General features: G+C 46.7%; 1 protein-coding gene across 1 annotated transcript in view; it reads left to right on the top strand.

Annotated features, from left to right (window-relative positions):
- N4BP3 (NEDD4 binding protein 3) overlaps window positions 1-17,938 on the top strand; it is an 83,021-nt gene extending 65,083 nt beyond the window's left edge. Inside the window, exons 3-5 of the mRNA XM_078652736.1 lie at window positions 11,276-11,836; window positions 12,095-12,352; window positions 15,750-17,938. Of these exons, the coding sequence (XP_078508862.1) occupies window positions 11,276-11,836; window positions 12,095-12,352; window positions 15,750-16,382 (1,452 nt within the window). The 3' untranslated portion in view covers window positions 16,383-17,938. The remainder of the gene's footprint in view (window positions 1-11,275; window positions 11,837-12,094; window positions 12,353-15,749) is intronic.
- The last annotated feature ends 3,819 nt before the right edge of the window (window positions 17,939-21,757 follow it).

Raw genomic sequence — 21,757 nt, 5'->3', positions numbered from 1 at the left:
GGTTCTTTCCCTAGCTTGAGTAAGGTAACTTTTTTGGGTACCCTCTGTCAAGAAAAGAAGACATGCATTGAAAATGTCCATGTTGTGGAAGTAATCCTTTTTTTTTTTTTGTGGCACAATCCACGCAAAGGCATAAGAACTGCACAAACAGGAGATTCTGTCACATATTGCGTGAGTGAAAACTAGAGTGTAAGAGGGTAAAGTTCATGTATTGTAAGAGGCCCTAGAATTAAGTCATAATATTAAGCCATGAAATAATGGGACAGAGGGGGAAACCTATGTTAATTTTGTGAATTCTAGAAGCTGAGTAGTCAGGAATTTTTCTAAAAGGTGATAGTGGGGGTAAAAACTCATCTTTAATATGACAAAGTAAGTAAAACACAAACTCAATATCCAGTCAGACCTATTACTTAGAAAATAAACAGAACTTCATTTTTACTTAAAATTAGTAAACAAGCAAAAAAACAAAACGTGCTATATGGTCCTCAGCACAATCCTTGTGATTACTTATCAAGTCACGGCAATTGCCACTGGGATTTTCCACCCACATCCCTCTTTCCCAGTATCTAACATCCAACCAGTGACTACTGAAGCCTCAGTAGATGGAAACCACTATACTTAACTAGCCTTCTTCATCCTAGAATAATGTTTTGGATTCGTGTGGGGTGAAAATACTAGGTTGGAAGTCAAACCCATGCTTGATACGGATTGTATTCTCGCTGGCACCCTCGTTCCTTTGACTGTTTAGGATAACCAAACACTGTAGTACACTGTTAAATTCACACAGGCTACAAAGGACATCTGAATATCCTCACCACAGGACAACATTGGCATAGAAACCCTGGGCATGTAGCACAATACTCTACAACTTCCTGAGCTACCCCCGACAATACCATCTCTGGCTCAGACAGCATTGCCAGTCCCTCTGGGAGGGGTTCACAAGCGCCTCCTTCTGGAAGGAAGGTGAACTTCTATTCCAGTTTGAAACAGCAAAAAACATTACAAGGTTGTGGATGTTGGAATAAAACTGGTCAACACGTTTCTGTCTTTCCTTAAGTTTTTAGCTCATTTCACTCCACAATCTGCAAACCTCTGGAGGAGGTTAGTATTGGTTGTGGTGGGGAATTATCCTTTCCATCCTCCCTCTTGCTTCTGCCTCCTCTCCACTTGAGTGCCATTTGTGCTGCGGGGTGGAATGTCGTGAGAGCCTTGGCCACCAAAGCATCAGTGATATTTTTAGCCTCAACTGAAGTTCTGGACGGATTGACCTTCCCTTGGAAGTGCCTCCTTTTACAACGTGGGACAAAAGGAAGGACTTTCCTAATACTGTGAAGCCTTTGATTAGAGTTCAGTTATTTGGCCATGACTGCGCTTCCTTAGCCGTGCTGGACCACTTCATCCCCATCTATCGATTGAAAGGATACTTCACTTCAAACGGCGAGTCAATGACTTTATCTTGAGGCTCCTACTTCAGGGTCCGAGAGTTTGTCAATGCCTGGTACCATGCGGAGAGACCAGTAAGTTCTGTGAGTTAAACCAATGAGCGAAACCCCGCTCAAACCTTTGGCCACTTCGACCTAGCATGAGTAGGTGGAATCCTCTTTCATGAGATGTATTTGTGAAGCACCATCTCCTCTTTTACAAAAGGTGCTTGGCTACTGCTTATGTCACCAACTCCGGTGTTTGCCTATGTTTTTTTTTAATTTAAGCTTTTCATCAATATTGCACAACTACATTTTCAGCATATGCAGTGGACGTATAGCAGAAAATAAACAAATGTGAACAAAAATAAATCAGATGGCATGTGTACCATTATAATCAAATACAGTTAGGCAGTTAGGACATTTGTACATTTCTATAAGGACCTCACCGAATCGCCATACTGGAATGTGTTCTGTTTGGACTGTCCGGGAATGGTACGTAGATCAATAAGGTGAGTATGACCCGCACGGGATCATGTGGGGGAGAAACATATCTTGCATTGGCTTGGACAATCATATGATGGTGACAGTCAGCATCAGGACACATGTTCAGTGCTTTCTGGGTGTTCCAACAGGTACGTCTACAGTGGGCCTCAGATGTCGCAAGGGTGTGCGGAACGTGGGTGAAGCTCCGCATATGTACAGGTTTGGTCCTGCCATAGTATCATGTCATGTCCCCAAGCCAGTCCTTGAATTTGGGTGCCCGTCCCCGACCCCCATCTACAAGCCACTCGACATTTGGCTAGAACCAGGCTAAAGGACACAAATTTACGATGTTGGGATGGGATTTGCTCAGTGTATCCTAGTAGGCCGCAAGTGGGGACCTCGAAATAGGCATAGAAGTCATGCAGTCTAGCGCCATGAAGACCTGCCACCAGTATGTGTGAACCTCTGGACACTCCCAGGCCAGGTGGAGGAAGTCAGCGGCTTCTGTCTTACATCTGTCACATCTGTTTGTGTCGCGTAACCCAAAGCTATGGAGTTTGACCGAAGTATAATAGCTTCGATGAAGGAATTTATAATGAATGACTCGTAGTTTGCTGTTGGAGGGAATCTGCTCCGTCTTTTTGCAACAGAACAACCATTGTATGTCAGTGATGCCGTGTTCCAGTTCTGTTGCCCATTTAATCGCGGGCTGCACATTGAGGGAAGTCAGTATCAACATAAAGAGTGTGGTACAGCGTGGACACTAAATGCGAGGCAGTGGACGCGCATAAGACATGATGCTGAGGGGCCACTTCTGCAGGTTCCGAAGGGTATGAAGGGGTGCAGGCTTGAATCCCATGCCGCAGGTGGGCGTATAAGAATGTTTCCATAGTGGAAGGTGGGGGGTCAGGGCAGAGTAGTTGGAGAGTACGAAATTTTCCAATAAGGTATAGACCACCCCAACAACGGATGTTTTGTGTATGCACAACTTTCTTAAATACTCCTTCTTGCAGTAATGACATCTCTGGATGGTAGGCAAGCTGGAGTAATGGGGAGTATAGGCAGGGTGCATGTAAGCGATTGGTAATGCGGGACCAGGCTTTGATCATGCAGTCCACAGAGGATGGACAAGACCCACGGAGCTTGACCTTAGACAGTATGACGCCTTCAAGTGGAATAGGGTCGGCAAGACAGTGCTCAGTAGTAACATGAGGTGTGTCACGAGGAGAGCGAAACAAAAAGTGAGCATAGTGTGCATGGGCACATATATAGTATAATTCAAAGTTAGGAATGTCAAAGCCTCCTTGTGAGTATGGTCGCATGAGTGTGTCCCATTGTATGTGTGGTTGCTTACCGCCCCACACTATTCGGATCAGTTCTGACCGAAGAGCGGCGAAAAAATGCCGGCCAGGGTCATGGGGGATATTGAGAAATAAATTAGGATTATCACTTTAATGAGGGAAATGCGCCCAGACATGGTCAAGGGAAGTGCAATTCATTGAGTGATGCAGCCAGTGATCTATTCCATCGCACAACCATAATATGAGGCTCGTCGCGGTCTGTCGTGACACGGATCCCTAAATATTTTGCGTCGTCATTTCACCACTCGATGGGGAAATCCGTTTCAAATGGTGTGGCAGTGCTGGACAACGGGAAGATCTGGGATTTGGCCCAGTTGATATGGATGCCCGATTGGCCACCACATCAAACGAACTCCCGTAATAGCGGATTGAGGTTCTTGTGCGGCTCTATAATATATAAGGGGACATCATCGGCATAGAGAGAAATGAGGAATGGGCGGAGTAAGCACCGGAGACCCAATTTCTGATGATGTTGCCTGATCTTAGCTGCCAAGGGTTCCATGACAAGGGCGAATAGTAGGGGAGGTAGTGGACATCCCTGGTGAGTGCCCCGAGAAAGTGAGATCGAGGGTGAAACATGTCCATTTATCAAAACATTCGCCATCGTTGAGGTATATAAGAGTCGGATCCAAGACACGATGCCCATGGGAAGCCCCATACAGTGCAATATAGTAAAAAGGTAATCCCATTCCACCGAATCAAAGGCTTTGGTGGCATCGAGGAATACAGCCACCAGCGCCAGTTGTGGATCTACAATTTGCAGGATGGAAAAAAGTGTCCTAAGGTTATGGGATGTCGCTCATCCAGGGATAAACCCAGCCTGGTCCGGGAGAACGAGGTTCTCCATCAGGAGACTGAGTCGATTCGCCAAAAGCTTGGCAATGATTTTTGCATCTGAGTTTAAGAGAGAAAATGGCCTATAGGGATTCACATTGTTCTGCTCGTTTGCCCGGTTTTAATAGCGACGTAATTAGTGCCTCTCTCATCGAGGCAGGCAGAATCTGGGTATCCTGAGCTTCCAGAAAGACTTCTTTTAGTACGGGGAGAAGCTGATCGATGTAAGTTTTATAACAATCAATGGGAAGGTCGTCCGATCCCGGTGCTTTGCCTGATTTCATTTGCATGATGGCTTCACGAATCTCATCTTCGAATGGTGCTGCCAAGAATTCCCGCTGATGGTCACCCACCCACCCAAGAGCTATAACTTCAAGATAAGGAGCGAAGTCAGGGGGACAAGTGCGCTGCGAGCAATATAAGTCTGCATAGTATGTAGTAAATGTATGCAGTATTTCAAGCCGTGTCTTATCCAGTCTCCATCCACCACATCCAAGACATAGCTAGAGAAACGGGGTTGTCTAATATCGTTCGCCAGTGCTCGGCCAGGTCTCTCGTCTTCGCCATACCAACGGGCGGTAAAATATTTTCCTCTGAATTTGACTTCCCGTTCTGCAGTGGTGGTGTAGTCTGTTTGTTTTTCCCAGAGCGTGGCTCTCTGGGTACCAGAGCCCGCATTCCACATGTTTGTTTCAAGTTGTTTTAACTCCGTTTCGAGGCACCTTAAATTTCTCCTAATATCTCGGAGTACCCCAAAGCTTTTTAACATGCATTCGCCTCTTATGGTGGCTTTAAATGCTTCTCAAACTGTGCCCACATGAGTGACAGAGCCCTTATTTCTAGCAAAAATATCAGTAATTTCTTCCCCAATTTCAGCCTGAAAGACAGCGTCCAACAGCGGTTCCGGTACCAGCCTCCAACATCGGGGGTTGGCGATTAAATTAGGGGGAGCTATTTCCAGGTATACCGGTGCATGATCTGAATGTGTGCAGGCCAAGTGTTCTGCCGAATGAATCCAAGGGCCTACCCCACGTGAGCAAACCGAGTAGTCTGGTCGCGACCAAGTTGAGTGCCCCGCTGTATAAAATGTGCCTTCCCTGTTGGTGGGATGTACGTAACGCCATGCATCAATGAGACTGTGCTCCATAAACAACCCAGAAAGGGCCCCCGGGTATTGGTGTCATGATGAGGAAGGGGGTAGGATTGGGCCACGGATGGGCTCAGGGCAGTTTTAAAATCTCTGCCCCATATGAGGTGGGCGGAGCCTACTTTAATTATCTGTCCCCATAGAGCAGTGAAATAGTCTGGGTCACCCGTGTTAGGGCCATAACAGCAAGCTAGGGTGACCGATTGTGTGCCCAGCGTACCCCTGAGCATACAGCTCCGACCGGAGGGATCGCTATATGTGCCTCCCAGTATGGAGGGTGTATTTCTTTTTACTAATATGAGCATACCACATAAATGTCGAGTAGGAGGAGAATGCCCAAGCAAAGGCCCATTTACTGCCAAAACAGTTAGGACGACGAGGGTCCATGTGTGTTTCTTGAAGCATTGCAATTTGTATGTGATGTCTGTCAAGATACGCCAATATTTGTCTCCGTTTACGAGGGTCACACAGACCCCTGACATTCCATGTGATCAATTTGATGCGAAGTTGGTCAGTATGTGTTACCATTCCAGGTGCGATATGGCAGTATGGTGAGTATGACGTTGCATAGAGGTAGTGTGCCTATGCCTACAGTAACTGACCTGTCGAAATGCTGTTGTCCAAAATATAGAAAAGCAATACAGAACATTCCCATCCCATCCCCTCCCCCCAAAAACATACCCAGTGAGTCAGCATTAGAACAATTAGCTAACAGTACCACCCCCACCCACGACAGCACCCCAGTTGTTCCGGTATTAAGTTGCCCACCCATTACCATTAAACAACATGTCCATTCTACCCTAGCCAGATAGGGCCAGCAAAAAAAAGAGGGAAAAAACAATAAAAACATAGGAGGTAAGACAGTGTGGGGGATCTCCCAAAAAGGGGGGGGCGCCAGTGGGCTATAAAACCTTCCTGTATTCCAACTCTTGCTGCATTGCAGTCCCCAGATGTTACAGAAGATGGGGGATAGAGTGGTGGTGGGGGGGTGCTTGACGATGTACGGTGGTGACCTCCCGATAGAAATATAAACCAGGTATTTAGTCATAAACCACAGATACTGTTCAAAGCCCAGAGGGCACTTATCTGTCCGTGACCATCCTGTAGGAGAAAAGTTCCATCTTAAGGGGTTACCATGCCTCCCACTAGGGAGGGGCGAGCGACGTGTGTCAGCATTGTCGCGATACAGCATATCAGAACCCACCAGAGGCGAAGGGATCCCACATCGGGTCATCACAGCATATAACTCACTGCCTCGGTCAGTCCAAGGATGAAGAAGGAGACCTGGAAGCACGATCCTGTTGTGGCGAACATCTCAAGTTGATTTTCAGAAAGTCTTCCACTTGCTGCGGATTCGTGCAAAAGATGTTTGCCTTGATGTGTAATCCAAAACATTGCAGGGTACATGAAGGCATATTCTATTTGAGTCTTGTAAAGTTTTTGTTTGACAGCAAGGAATTTGCAGCATGCCTCCTGTACCGCCACAGTGAAGTCGGGGTAGATGGTGAACGTATTCCCTTCGAATTGTAGTGGTTTTGTTTCGCGGACTTTCTGAAGTGCAGCGTCGCAGTCTTGATAATTCAGGAGACTAGCAATAATGGGTCTCGGAGTTTCACCTGATGGGGGCCGGGGATCCAGGGAGCGATGTGCATGATCTACCACCAGATGCGGTGAAAAAGAATCTGCACCGAAGGTGACTTTCAGAAGACGTTCAATATAGTCCTTTATGCATCCCATATTCGTAGTCTCAAGTATACCTATTATACGAATGTTATTGCGGTGGCTTCTAGCTTCAATGTCCATATTCTTGGCCGCAATAACTTTCAGCAATTTGTCCATTTGCGACATTTGAGCTTGCATCTGAGAAGTGGTGTCTTCGGTCTCGGATATTCGGTGCTCAGCCTCCTTCAATTCCCCATCACGTTTGTCAACCTTTTGCACAAGGAAGTCAGTTGTTCATCGTTTCCATCTTTCCGGAGAGGTCAGTGAGACTATGCTGTACAGCCAGGAGTAGTGTCTTAACGTAATCTTCTGAGGACTTTGAGGATGTCTGTGCCTTCTCTGTACTGGTCTTTTCAGAATCTACGGAGGTATAGACCGTGTTGCAGCTTTTTTGGTTTCAAAAGTAAGTGGAGGTTGACGACCATCAGATTTCCCCATCTCTCCTCTCCATGTGACCAGATGTCACTGTAGAATAGGTGGATAGTCGTCGTCCAACCGTGAGGCTGGTCGAGATGTATATGCCACAATGTCGGACAGTAGCGTGCAGGTCCGTTGCGAGGTGACACCGCCTGCTGATGGAGTAATTGAGAGTAGGCAAACAGAGGGAGGGGGACGGCCCCCTTCTAGGTTCAAGTGGTAGAGTGTGGTCTCTTAGTTAATGGCACGCAGCCAATCAGTCCCCTGTATGCAACCTTGTATCCTGTACCGAATCAAGGTTCCAGTGTGCAGTTAGGGATGAATGTCTGATGCAATAGAGCGTGTCGCAGTTCAGTATTACAGAGCCAAAAGATCAGATATGGCCACAACGTGGAGTGGAAGGTATGCCCACAGGTATGAAAACGGCATCTAGAAGTTTCGCAGCCAAGATTGATGTGCTGTCCGCAATAGTGACGCAGTGGAGTAGGGACGTGAGGTGCCAAAGGGTTTGTAGCGGATTTGGGGTCAGGCAGTGTGATGGCGTCCAAACAAGGTAGGGGAGACCCAAGCTGGCTGGAAGCAATGAGGGACTATGATGGGGAGATGCGTGCCAATCAACCACCTATCTTGCCGCTCGTTTCAATTCGCCGGTTGGGAGCTCCCCGGAGTGGCACAGAATGCAGTATCAATTTGAGTAGTTGCATGTGCGCGGGATTCACAGCGCTCGCTGAGGGAGTGAGGAGATAAAACGGCGCGCCACCTACGGAAGAGCTGCACTCTTCAGCACCAAGCACCTCACCTTCTGTCTGTTGGTTACGACTGCGGGCGCCGTGGACCGGAGTGTCGGTAGTCACTGCAGGATGCACACTGATGACATGCAGGCTGTTCCCCGTAGGATAACAACTAGAGTGGATCCGTCACGGGCAGGGCCTATCGCCACGTGTGATCCTCGGAGCTCGAGTGATGACTGCTGCCGCCCGGGCTTCAAGTTAGCACACCACCGAAGGTCCCTGCGGCATGTAAGGCAGAGGAGAGTGTTCCCTGGGGGCGCGAGAGCTGCGATTTGTTTTTGTTTTTTTTACCTTGAGAGTCCGGATGGTCCAAGGAGTAGATAGTCAGTGGCAAAGCATAGTGGTAGCTGGTAAATAAGAGGATAATTGCCGGATTATTTTGCCAAGCTTCCCGAGCCTCACTGGTGTGTGGCCATCTTGGATGTGCGCCCCCGGTGTTTGCCTATGTTGCATCATTTGACGGCATTTCAAACTTGAGCTTGAGGGATTATGTACTTTCGCTCATTACTTCCCTTTTTTGATGTACACGTGCACAGCAACCTACTGCTCTCTGGTTAGAACGAGGATATGTGGCTGCCTATTTAGTCCCAATATAATTCTAATTTGCATGCCTCTTGTATCTCCTTTGCTCCTGGCCACTGAGACACAAGACAAAATTATGCGTGATACCAAAACTTTTTCCACATAGGGTACAAAACATGCAATGTTTTGCACACCAAGGATGGGTGGTGTGGCATTTAATCCGTCCCAAAAATTATTTTTCGTGTCTCACATAAGGATATGAGGCGCTATCTGAATGCAACATGTAGAGTGCAGGTGACCCTATGTTCAGGACATGCAGGCCTACTGCTCCAAATTACTTGTGGTACAAAAAGCAAGGCATAGGATGCCAGAGCGGAAGCAAGAAAGGAAAATGAGGAATTTCTTTTGTCGCTGCTGTACAGTATTGGGAGGTTGTGCAGCATTGTAATTTAGTTTTTTAAAGGCACAACGGTGCTGGTCATTCCTCAAACGTGCACATGCTTCATGACGCATGCAAGCTCCAGCTTAATAACATGGGCATCATTTGCTTTATTTTTTTATTTACTGATCCAAAATGGTGAACACCACTTGCATCATTAAATAAAAAAATAAAGACTTGCTAATGAGAAATAGCCAAATCTTTTCTGAAAAAGACAGCTGTGGTGGGCGGTGATGGAGGAGCAAGTGGGAGGCGCGAGGTGTAAAACAGTGCACCAAGCATTGGGGGTGGCACAAGAGTGAACAAACACCACAGAGAACAGGATCGGTGGGAGAGAAGCATGCGAATAAGAGAGCAGGGGAGGGAGGGACAAATAAACAGAGAGAGAAACACTTAATTGGATGTTGCAAGAAACACACAACTGAAACAAATGGGTTAAAACACACTCTTTTTGAGTGCTTATGTAAAAAGAAACCAGCAGCACGAGGGAGGAGAAAAACATGGATGAGAGAGAGAGCAACATGGGTGAAAGAAGCACACGAAGAGACAGCTGGAAAACACATACATTTCTGTGGAATTCTTAAGCAAAAAAAAGTAGTTCCCTAAAACTCATCAGTGGCTGGAGACCAGTAAAGAGGTTGTGCTTTAAGGGAGGGACACATCCAAAGTAGGCAAGCCATTGAATAAGAATCAAGCAAATAAGTGACTGTAATGCCAACAAGTGCTAAGCGGCAGGCGGGCTTTAAGCCCACCATAAGATCTTGGTATGCTGACAATAGTTCTTTTGCAACCAGGCGGATTGTGCTATTTAGTATGCTCAACCTAAAAAGGGTGTACTACCAGCTAGGATAAGTGTTCCTAGCATAGGGACGCCAGTGCCATGTTATATGGGCTGTGGCCCTTGTAGTTGTGCCATTGTAGGGATTCATAAGCCTGTTGGTTCGGGTAAAATAAATCCATCAAACGTAATACAAGGACGAGGCCAATTGTTGATCAGCAACACTCGGGATCACTCGCTTGGATGATTCCTCTGGCTTCTGTCTACAAATGGGGCTTGCTCGCACATCCTCACATTGTCGGGGAGCGCAGCATAAGTTCAGGATTTGGAAATATTAATTAATTAGGCGAATTGAGTAGTTATGTATTTTTAAGCCATTTACCAATTGTAATTCCTGAACTGGATTTGGTTCTAGACTGATTCATTCAAATGAGGCCAGTTACAACGTATTACTGGATGCATTCAGCGTTTACAAATGGCCATTTTCAGGCTGTGCTTCTGCGACACACAGTAGTGAAACATCACACTTCTACAATGCACAATCTACAACCTAGAGATACAAGTGGATGGGCTGGAGCAGATGTCATTGTCAGTGCAGTGACTGAGAAGAGACCATGTGTCCAGAGACTGCTCATTTTACTTGATGCGCTTTGTTTGTGCTATTGGGTGGGGTGCAGAGAGACTGATGTGCCCTTGTCTTGTTGGGGATTCTACAGCTGTATGGGAGAATTATCTGTGTGTTTGTGTGTGTGTGTGTTTGTGTGTGTGCAGGGATTCTTCTGGTGGAGGTAGAAATGGTATTGTCTAGGGATTGTGGGAGAACTGATATCCGTCTATGCATAAGGTACTGGGTGAGTCTTGGGGAGCCCATGGTTGTCTCCTGGAGAAACATTGTGTGGGGTTAGGTGAGCACAGTCCTAGTCCTGGGGTTAGGTCAGTACGGTCTTAGTACTCATGGGCACAAGTGCAGGACTCTGCGGTGGGTGGAGGAGAGCTGACATTGTCCAGTTTAACACAGGTGTTGCTGTGGAAGAGGCTCGACCTCGTGCAAGTATGGAAGGTTGTTGTGCTATGTGCCAGAGGGGGGAGAGCTGCTTTGCTGAGCCTGGATTACTATGGCTGACTACCAGTGAGATTAGTGGGCGGTTTCAGGATTTTCGGGGTAATCTAGGTAGCCTGGATGGTGATGGGTATTACATTGTGGAGGTGAAGCTCGCTTGTGGTAGAGCAGCTGGGTATGTTGTTGGAGGAAACTTAGTCCAGAAAGTCGTTTTTGCTGTTGGTTGTACATCTTTGGTTCTGGGGTAATTTGGGCGAACCGGGGTGATGATCAACACATTTTTTCTTTCTTTTTCAGCCTCGCATCAATACCCCCTCTTTTAAGCCCTTTGGGGTGAAGAACTTCTTTTCCATGGAGAACCTGAGCCCCTCATCGGGGCACAAACTTTCTCAAAGTCAAAATAGCCTGAGCACCCCAGTGCACAGGGGACCCCTGCGGGCCACACCGCTTCATACCATCAGCCAGGACGAAAGAGAGGAGGAAGCAGATACCCTGTCTGACTCTGGGCCCTGCTCAGTCAACAGTGTCCCTTGTTACGCCCCAGGTTCTGGGACCCCGCAAACCCCCCTTAGTGCCTCTACTGGACACCTGAGCCACATCGGGGGCTCTCTAGACAGGGCGATGCGGGGGAGCGGGGAGAAGGTACCATGTAGAAGCATGGCTGTTCTGAACCGCCTATATAGTGCAGGGGACCCACCACCCCCCTATGAATACTCTCATTCCCTGGAAGACATGGTCCAGCAGCTGGAGGCGCAGTTGCAGCAACGAGGAGTAGAGGCGCGGCCACTCCAGCAGAAAGCAGCGGAGGTGCAGCCACGGCAAAGAAGTCCCAACGGGAAGGAAGATCCCTTTGCCCAGGTTTGTGCACCGCCATGAACTCTGTATGTCTAACTGCCCAAATAGTCTAAACAAACTCCCATATTTTGCCAGTATCAAATAGTCTGTGTGTGGCCTCCCCGGTCCTGCTGCTGTACGAGTTTGTCAGTTTGTGTATCTGCTTGTATGGTGACCCTATTTGCACTGGGCATGTTCCCTAATCTGATTTCTGCCTGTCTATCCACTTCTATCTGTGATGGACACATGCCAGGTGCTAACTGTGCTGCTCTCTGACTGTAGGTGTGCGAGAACAAGCGCCAGCTGTGGATGGAGGAGCTGGAGGAGCTGAAGCAGATGTACGTCCTGAAGCTGCAGCAGGTATCACAGCAGGCACTGCGCAGTCAGCGGATCCTGCAGCTGCAGCTCTACAAGGTGCAGCAGGAGAAGAAGCGCCTGCAGGAGGAGCTGACGTTGCTGCAGACTGAGTGCGAGGAGATGAAGCGCAGACCAGTCCCACCCAGAGGCTTGAACCCCAAGCAGGATGAGGTCAAATGGGAGGTAAGAGCACCTAGCCAGCATCAGTTATGCTCCAGAGTAATACACTTTTTAAGGGGGGGGGCTCTGCCTTGGCTTGCTTCCAATAGGACTCGGGAAGGGAACATTCTGTAGTAGATCTAGCCACCACGTTTTACATGGACTGTCGGCCATACCCTGCCCAACACATCATGTATGAGGTGGCCAACAGGGCTCAGTGAAATTTTTATTTTATTTGGTGTTGCGTATAAGACGATCAGTACAGTCCGCATGTAGGAAACCGTGGCTAATAAGTAATTGCACTATTTTTAGTAATTAGTAGACTGTACACTACTGTACTACACATGCCAAGCACAATAGGTGAAAATAGAATTAATATATACCAACTAAATAGGTGTAAATATCCTTTTTACATAAGCACAAAGCTGCTTGCTGGTTTGAATCCCCAAATTTCTGAGGGCTGGGACAATCAATTTTTTCCCCTTTATTTGAGAACACGCAGAGTCAAAGGAAGGAAAATGCATCTCAGATACATCAATCCTTTGGCAATGATTACAACATTTTGGAAGCCTGTATTCTGACCTCCAGCTGTAGGTAATTATGGCCATGGAAAAAGAATATCCAACTGTGGAAAAAGAATATCCAACTGGAACTTCAGTTACAAAATTTTAGCAGGTTTTGCTGCAATGCAATCTCAATGAAATTCAGTTTTCTGGGAGGATTTAACAAGCAAGGCCTTCATTGTACTCTATTGTGTTTTTTAAGTTCAGTTAGCCTTTTGAAATCGACTGACTCGCAGAAATGTTTATAGCGATGTGGGACAACTTCAGATCTCTGTGGAGTCGGTGCCCATCTTTTGCATGTACTCGTGTCCTACAGTATAAAGTTGAAAGTTTCACTCATGAATCCAAGTTCTTAAACTTTCAGTTCGACCAACGAAGGAACAGTTTGGGTATTAGAAAGCTTTAAATGATTACCAGGGGCAGCCAGCCTCAATCACTAGATCTCAGAGAGGCCTTCTGCCTAGCCTAGCCCACAATATTGCAAATGGATTGCCTGTGCCAAGTCTGTCCCTCAACATGCTACAAGCAGTCTCTCGCCTACCACATTAGGCACATTCTAGTGGTGCCATGCTTATCCTTCTATGTAAGGAAGATCTAACTTGTTTTTTGTGTAGCTTATGACCTTATGAATGGTCTGCCTAAGCTTATATTTTTACGCCACGCTTGTGGCGGTCTGGAACACTGTGCTGTTTGTGCATGCACTAGCTGCCATTAAACATTCCTATTTCTGCCGCAATCTTCAGATTGACTTGTCTCTTTTCCAAATGTGTTGTCCAAATCCCATTGGATAAACGTAAGAGGTGTGGCACCGCGGCCAGGGTGACTGACTCCGGAATCTGGGGATCGCGGTTCGATCCCCGGTGCCCGCGGCAGATTAGCCCAGCACCATGTGACTCTGGGCAATAGCTTGCTTAATCTTCCCGACGGCCCCCAGCGCCTAGAGACCCTTGCGGGTGATTGTTCGCGCTTTACAAATGTTCATTATTATTATTATTACCTACATTTTCACGGGAGAGCCTCTGTACTGACTACAGTCCTCCAGTACAGGAGAGACAGTCCCAAGGAAATGGGCATGATCTGTTTACAAGTGAAGTTAATTTCTGATACCAATTGATACGTTGAAAATGTAAATAAAAGTGCAGTATATGAACAAGAAGGCAAAGTCCATAGTTCGGCTGAATAGTTGCCAAGTTTTTGGAATTTTTCTAAAGTGTCCTTTTCTACATGATCAGTGTTGAGAAGCGAGAAGCGTTGATTGGAGTAGGCAAAATTGATTTAATTGGCTTCAAATCAAACCACCACTTTTTTTTACACTATTGGCTTGTGGCCCTCAGAATTTTGGGGTATTAGTAATCCATCATCAATATATTCCAATAAACTTAATAAATGTGTTCCTTCCTTTAATATCCTTGAAAAGATTCATTGAGGTTACATAGCAAAAAATGGACTGAAGACATTAGTAGGAAAAACTGGTCATGTACTTAGGCCTGTCCGACCTTCCTAGTAAAGTGGGGTGCTGTCATGCTGGGAGGACAAAGAGAAAGCTGACGCCCCGGCTGACATCCTGTTATGCAGGGATCGTAGCTTAACTGGTACCTCCTATACAGACCATAACTTGGAGACGTTAAATAACATGACATTCAGACAAAGATGCTGCAAGTGTAACCTGCCTTTAAAAAGGGCTACTGCTAGTACTGTATTTGAAAATGGGAGGGGACTAAAAATGGGTTACTCCAGTCTTCAGATCTGGGTTCCACCAAGTGGGGTGGGTGCCTTGGTATTCCAGCTATGCTCCTTGACTTATTTGAGAGTTGTCAATGCAAGGTTTGGAAACACTTCCCTAGGGTGGTCTTTCGTAGCACCTGTGGGTAGGAGTGACTCTAGACCATCAATCTTCAAGCTCCCGGCGGTCCAGTCTGAGTTCCCCCAGCATACCAACTAAATCTGTGTGGGAGACACTAATACTTTCTGCACTGTTCGTGGCTGAGAAGTGTTATACAGGCCCCTTTGAGTCCTTTGGTGCATGATAATGTGATAGGACCACCAGTACTCACATGTGCTGCATGTCGGGGAGGGCTAGCCATCTGTTTATGTATATATGTATACTTCAATCCTCCCGTCTTATACCTGCTGCTTCACACTCAAAGTCCACTGTATTTGGCTCCTTTGTCAAGCTGGATTTCCTGCTGACCACTGTTTGTACTGAACACCACAGATGTGTATTTCTGCCATCCCCAGGACAGATGACGCATACACAAGATGCTTTAGTAGAATAGTGGATATGTCCTAAGGAGTGACTGCAGGTAAAGTGTCCATGTCTGGGACATGTGCTGCACACCTGTTGGCACTTAGAAGCAGTGAGCTGAAAAAGAAGTTATGCTAGTCTGACTTGAAATGGAATACTGAGTTTGGAAGCAGAAAAAAAAATGTTCTTGGCATCAGCTTTTCTCCCTCCCAAGGGACCTCTTCACAGGTTGTACAGATTTTGAACTTTGCGCACTCTGTTGTAAATCACTGTGTCCTTCAGTCTCCAAATACCACCTGTGTGGAGGCTTCTCTTGGACTTTCCTCTTCGCCTCCAATACAAACGTCACGTCTCATCAAATACACCGTCTTACAGGCATGGCTTTCCCCCCCTTTTTCAGCAATATCCCCATTCATAGTAGGTGCATCCTACCCGTCTTTTCTTGCAAGTGGTCATGTGGTGTTGAGGGTTCCCTTAAGTCTACCCCTCATCTTTCTGGGGGTGGTCCTCTGTATTTTCCAGGAATACGCGTTTTCTTACCACATCTCTTTGACCATACTCCAACTTGTGTTGCAGTTCCTCACTATGGTCTTTGGTTCTCTTTTCTCCACAGGTGTCTCAAAAAGCAGCAGAGATATCACTCCTCAAGCAGCAGCTTCAAGACTCGCAGACAGAGTTAGCCCAGAAAACAGATGAGCTGTCAAGTCTGAAGGCACAGCTCCAAGATGCCAGAGCTCTAGTCCAGAAATATGAGGCGACAGCTTCTAGTGAGTCCATCCGGGTTTCACCTAAGAGGCATTTGAAGGAGTTTGGACCAAGCTCTAGTGAGCACCTCCGGGGAAAGCTGGACTCCGTGGGCCTTGCGAAAGAGGTGGGCTTGGAGCAGGCACCAGAGGAGCTCCGGGATTTCGCAAGTTGTGAGACGGACGACTCCAAGTGCCGAGGGCTGCAGGGGGATTGTGTCCTGCCGGTTGAGGCCCAGGTGGAGCGACTGCAGGCGGCTCTGAGGCTGGAGAGACGACAAAGCGAGGCACTCCTTGGGGCCTTTGAGATGGAGCGCCGCACCTGGAAGCAGGAGAAGGAGCGAGTGCTGCAATACCAGCGTGAGATCCAAACAGGCTACATGGAGATGTACCATCGCAGTCAGGCACTGGAGCGTGAGCTGCAAGACATCAAGCGCATCAGGCCAGATGCCATATCACCCACCACCCTGTGGATGGGGCAGGTGGATTCTTCTGACACCTGACAAACATGTGCAGGACACCTGGTCACTTACTTCCATTTGGATGGGAAAGATGGACTTTGACCCCCCAAAGCATCTGGCTTGCAGTGGTCCCACTATTCCTTGAGCTGCTGGGGCTGGAGGTCTCTGCATAAGATGAATAAACTATAAGGGTTTGGGGGCACATCCTCCTAGTGTGAGAAGATATGTTTGATGGACGTATTGCATTTACTAAATTTACAAATGGTCCATTCTTTCTGTAGGCAAAGGGGATCTCCTCATGCACCTTGTGCACTGCTCCCGTCTCCTGTTGGTGAGGATTGCTTATGAGAGGATAGGGGCTGGTCCGTCTAAATGTGAAAAGTGAATGTCGAGCACTGCAGTGGATATCTGCTGTTTGTGGTGAAGAGAAGATGTTGTATTCATGTGTTGGCCGATCACAAGATCCAAGGAAAGAGCTGATACTCACTCCATTGTGGCAGGGGATAAAATTGTGGAGCATTCCCTTCACCACCATTTGACCTCCCCATCTAGCCAAAGAAATGGGAACGTGCCATGGTCGGTGTGTCATGCCTACCTTGGGCTCAGAGACATGGTTGATGCTGCCAAGGACCTGGATTCCATGGGTCGCTTTTATTTAAGCTCCTTCGGATGAATGTCTTGTTCCTTTGCATGAGTGTGTGCCATATAAGAGTGATTCAGTTAGATGCTATGACAATGTTAGTTCCATTGACAGAACTAACTGCACAACTTAAGTCTAGGGTGCTGCCACCCTGTGATAAATCTGTGACCCCCCCACCCAGTACAGTGACCAAAGACAAGTGTGTAGTCCTCTGACAACAACACAAACGTGTTGACACAAGACAGGGCCACGCCATGACCCAAAGCAAGGAAACTCCCTTTCCACCAGTAGTGTACAGCTCAGGTTTATAGCCAACTATTGATACCACTAGTGTCGAGCATCACCACATCACTATGGACAACATGTTAACCGAAACCTAGGATGGCTGATTGACAGAGCCATTACCCAAGTCTAAAAAATGCCCATCCATTATTAATTACCTGATCTGTTGCTCGTGCTCCATGAACCATTCAAAGACCGTAGCCACTTATTTAACTGGATTAGTTAACCCCATTGACAATACATGATTCAAGCCTAGGGACCCATCATCTACCCTGGATTATTACTTTGGCCTAAGGTACAACCAATAGATAGCAACACCTTAATCAGAGCTTGGAGTCAACCATTGAAGACATTGCTGTCTGCCATGTTCTCATGGCTTGGAGTGTCTCATGGTTCCAGGAATCCTTGGGCTGGTGTCTGTGGTGGGTTCGTGATGTATTGATAGTGTGTTGTGGATGGCTGCTTTTATAATGTGATTTTAGAAGTCCTCTTCATTGTGAATCTTCTGAAATTATGCCAATACATGCCCATTTGATGTGAAATGTTTATTTTTGTATGTGTCTTGTTATGCCTAATCTTGCAGAACTTGGATGTGAAGGTCCAAGTTGAAGCTGGTGTAGGTTCAAGTGCAAACCTCTCAAGAAATAAATCTGTTGTATCATTGTTTCAACTGTCATTTTGGAAGGTAATTGATGAATTATTTCACCCCAAGGGAAATGGGAGCATCCAGTCATATGTTTACTGTGAGGCACACTTCTGAACAAGGGTGTACGGTGCTTTCATACATGGAGACAGTCTGACACAGTGGAACACTGCCATCTCTTGCACAGCAAGATGGCCAACTTCTATATGTTCATAATGCTCTGTGTTCCTGTCCAAGGTTTCCATTTTTTCTGCCAGCTGCCACTTCCATCTCTATGCCTTCTCCTCCCATTAGGCTTCTTAGCGAGCGAGGACGCATCGAGCGAGTATATAGCTGAGAGATTTTGATGGGCAGGACGAGAAGCTGGCAGTGAGGAGGCGGTGAAGTTGTGAGCTGCAAAAGGGCCTCTTATGGTGCTAGCTAGCAAGGAGCCTGCAAGGAGGTGGTGGTGAAGTGGGCCTTCTTACGACTGTGCAGTGGCTTAACTAGTGGCGCAGCCTCTAGGTGTAAAGAAGGAATAGGAGGCTGTGTCAGTGTAGTGATGTGGCAGTACGCACATTAAGCTGTGGGCTCCTTGTGCTGCATGGAGGTGGCCGTTGTGGCTTGGAATGGCTTGAGGATGCTGCTCTCCCACCCTTTAGTTTTCACACCCTTGCCCCTGCAGAGGGTCGGCAGAGACTACTCAGGTCGCCGGGTTATGGTGGATGGTTAGGCAGACAATCCTGGTCTCTGGCCCCTAGTAGCATTATTTACTGCTCCCATCTTCAGCAGCCCAAAATACCCAGCTAATTTGCAGATATACCTGTATTATAAGGGTTGCAATGCTGTGAAATATAGAGGGCAAAGTTACTGTGGAGCGAAGGCCTCCATCGAAAGAGAAATATAACTGAGCCCCACAGTAGGAGAAGGCCATGAACAAGGGGGATTTGGTGCGAGACGTGCTCCTGCCTTTGTTGGGATATGCCATCTATCCTCTCTGATATGCAAATTTAACTGAATGAAAGTAAAAATGTGACCAAAGGCAATGATCTAAACAGAGCGAGATCAGTGAATGGGGAATCAAGATGTGAAATAGCAGGGGATGGTGAAGAAGTAGTTAGGGGAGCAGGGTTGGGTAAAGTAGCGTGCTACTCGCCGAAAAAGCGCTTCAACACCCCATCACGGGTAGAAAGCACTATATAAAAGCAAACCTTTTTCCCTTTTCTATCCCGCCACTATCCTTCTCAATCCAAATAACTCTAAAATATCCACCACTCAAATTTTATTCATATTTTCATTTTACTAATTCACCACTAATCCTTATGGGTTCCGGAGTAGCGTGCTACTTGCCAAAAAAGCAATTCAACACCATATATGGGGTAGTAAGCGCTATATAAATGCAATTACAATACAATACAATGTATTGTAAGAAGGCGAGAACATTCAAATCATTCAGCCTCCTCCCCCTGTTAGAAAGATATTATTCTTCATGAGTCCCAGCTGAGACGTTGAATTCGTTTACCCATAATATTTCGCTGTAAGATCAAGGGATTGCTCCCCACTTAAGACACCTCTGCCCAGAGCTCCCTTAAAAATGCCCCAAAGTTTTCTCTGCTAAATCTGTTTACGTTGATATAGTCCTACTTTCAGGGTTTGTTTGAAGCTCTAGTTGTGTTTAATACCGAGGAAGCTTAACATATCCTTCTACTTGAAGGTATAAAGCAAGCTTTGGACTTTAAAAACAGGGGTCCCGGAAAAGAAAGCGACGGATACTATTAGAACAGATGAGTTGAATGATTTAAACCCCAAACAATGTCAAATGACCCCTTCCAAATAGATAATTTTTATATCCCGCCACCCTGCTCTAGTTTAGCACCATGGTGAGCAATAAGGACGAAAAATGGTCCTTTCACGTTTTAGTTTGCACATTGAGAGCAGGAAGGCCCTCAGTGCCCACAAAACAAATAGGATACTTGCAGCACAAAAGTGCCAAAAGCGTGGGAGAGTCTCAAAAGACCATGAGAGAAAAACTACTGTCAAAGGATCCCTTAAATGGAGGAAAGGGGTGGCTGAAAGAGAATTGAACCTTGGCACTCGTAGTTTGATTACAAGAAATTAGTCCGAGGCGTCGATAGCACAGTTAATGTGGAAGAAATGCAAATAAGCTTGGCTAACCGAGTGAATGAAAAGTATAGGAATGTTCAAATGAACACAGGGCACAATTCACCGACTAAAGATGCTGAGACAATGGGCCATTCTATAAAAACAATCTACTTTTCTCTTCTGGTAGCCTCTCCCTTCCCCTGAATCCTTTTCTTTTCTCCTACTACGCCCATTCTCTCTTCTTGTGGCACCCTACTACTCTGCCAACAGTCTCTCCATTGGGCCAGTGGCCTCTTTTCCTTGGCTGCTCCATCCATCCATCCATCCATCTTTCTCTTTACCAATATTTCCACTGGTATCCAGTCACCTCACCAGAAGACCTTCCCCTAGAGACCACTTCTCTTATATGCCCCCATCCCCAACAGATGACATAGTACCACTCCCCTGCAGTGGCTCTTTTTTCCCCTTGCCTTCCTTTGTGGTGTCCTCCTATTCTCCACTGGTGAATCCGCCTCTTGGCTAGTGACTTCTCATGCCTGGTGATCTCCCCAGTTCCCCGAGCGCATTTTCCTTCCATCGGGCTTGTTTTCCGTTACTTTGTTTTTTATGTAGTCGAAATAGGCATTTGACTTCTAAATTAAACCGTTTTACATGCTGGCACATATGTTGCATCCAGTTTGGACGCTAGTATTTGGGTCTCAGGAAGAATAAAAGGTTTGTATGCATTTATGCCAGCAGTTGGATTTGGTAACCAGTGTAATTGCTTCCTCCTGCAGCCATGTTGTCTGACTGTGTGCACCTGACATTGAATGAATATGATTAATTCGAAGAGGTAGGGGAGCTAAAAAAGTCTAGCCGAACACAAACCTTAGAATAATTGTATGGATTCAGATGTGTCTAGTGGAATTCATAATTAGTAAAATCGTGATTAGACATGAAGTGGATTATAGGAATGAATCCGAATTTGCTGCTTAGTTATGAAGGTAGTATTAGTTGCCATTGGCTTTTTCATTTGTACAGCATTTTCATTTGTATCTGTATTATATCCATTTAAAGGAACCGACGACTACAAGCCAATGGTGATGATCTTCCAAGAATTGGGCCTTTTCCTACTCCCTTAAGATCAAGGCATTAATACTACAAGTTCAGTACAGTCAATTTGTTGTAGATTTCTGACCAGGAGCGAACATTCCAATAGATTACCCATAGAGGTGGTGCCAGCCTTCAGACTGGCAGCCACAAACATGAAAAAGCTGCCAATCAATCAAACATTTGTAGAGCGCACTGCTCACCTGTGAGGGTCTCAAGGCGCAGGGGGGTGGGGGGGGGGGGGGGGAGATCAGCTACTGATCAAACAGCGAGGTCTCGAGTCTCCTGAAGGTCAGCAGGTCCTGGGTCTGTTGTAGGTGGATGAGGAGGGAGTTCCATGTCTTGGCGGTGAGGTGGGAGAAGGATCTGCCGCCGGTGGTAGTTCGGTGGATGCGTAGAACGGTGGTGAGGGCGAGGTCAGCGGAGCGGAGCTGGCGGTTGGGGGTGTAGAAGATGAATCGCTTGTTGAGGTATGCTGGTCCTGCGTTGTGGAGTGCTTTGTGAGCGTGGGTGAGGATCTTGAAGGTGATCCTCTTGTTGACTGGTAGACAGTGCAGGTCCTTCGGATGGGTGGTGATGTGGCTGTGGCGGGGGATGTCGAGGATGAGACGGAGAAGTATGTCTGTCCACTGATTGAAACAATCCTTCTCAATACCATGGTGTTAGAAGAAGCAAGGAAAG

The sequence above is a fragment of the Lissotriton helveticus genome, chromosome 7 (genome assembly GCF_964261635.1).
Source record: "Lissotriton helveticus chromosome 7, aLisHel1.1, whole genome shotgun sequence".
Taxonomy (NCBI): Eukaryota; Metazoa; Chordata; class Amphibia; order Caudata; family Salamandridae; genus Lissotriton; species Lissotriton helveticus.
The sequence above is the reverse complement of the archived record's forward strand: the minus strand, read 5'-3'. Positions and strand labels throughout refer to the sequence as shown.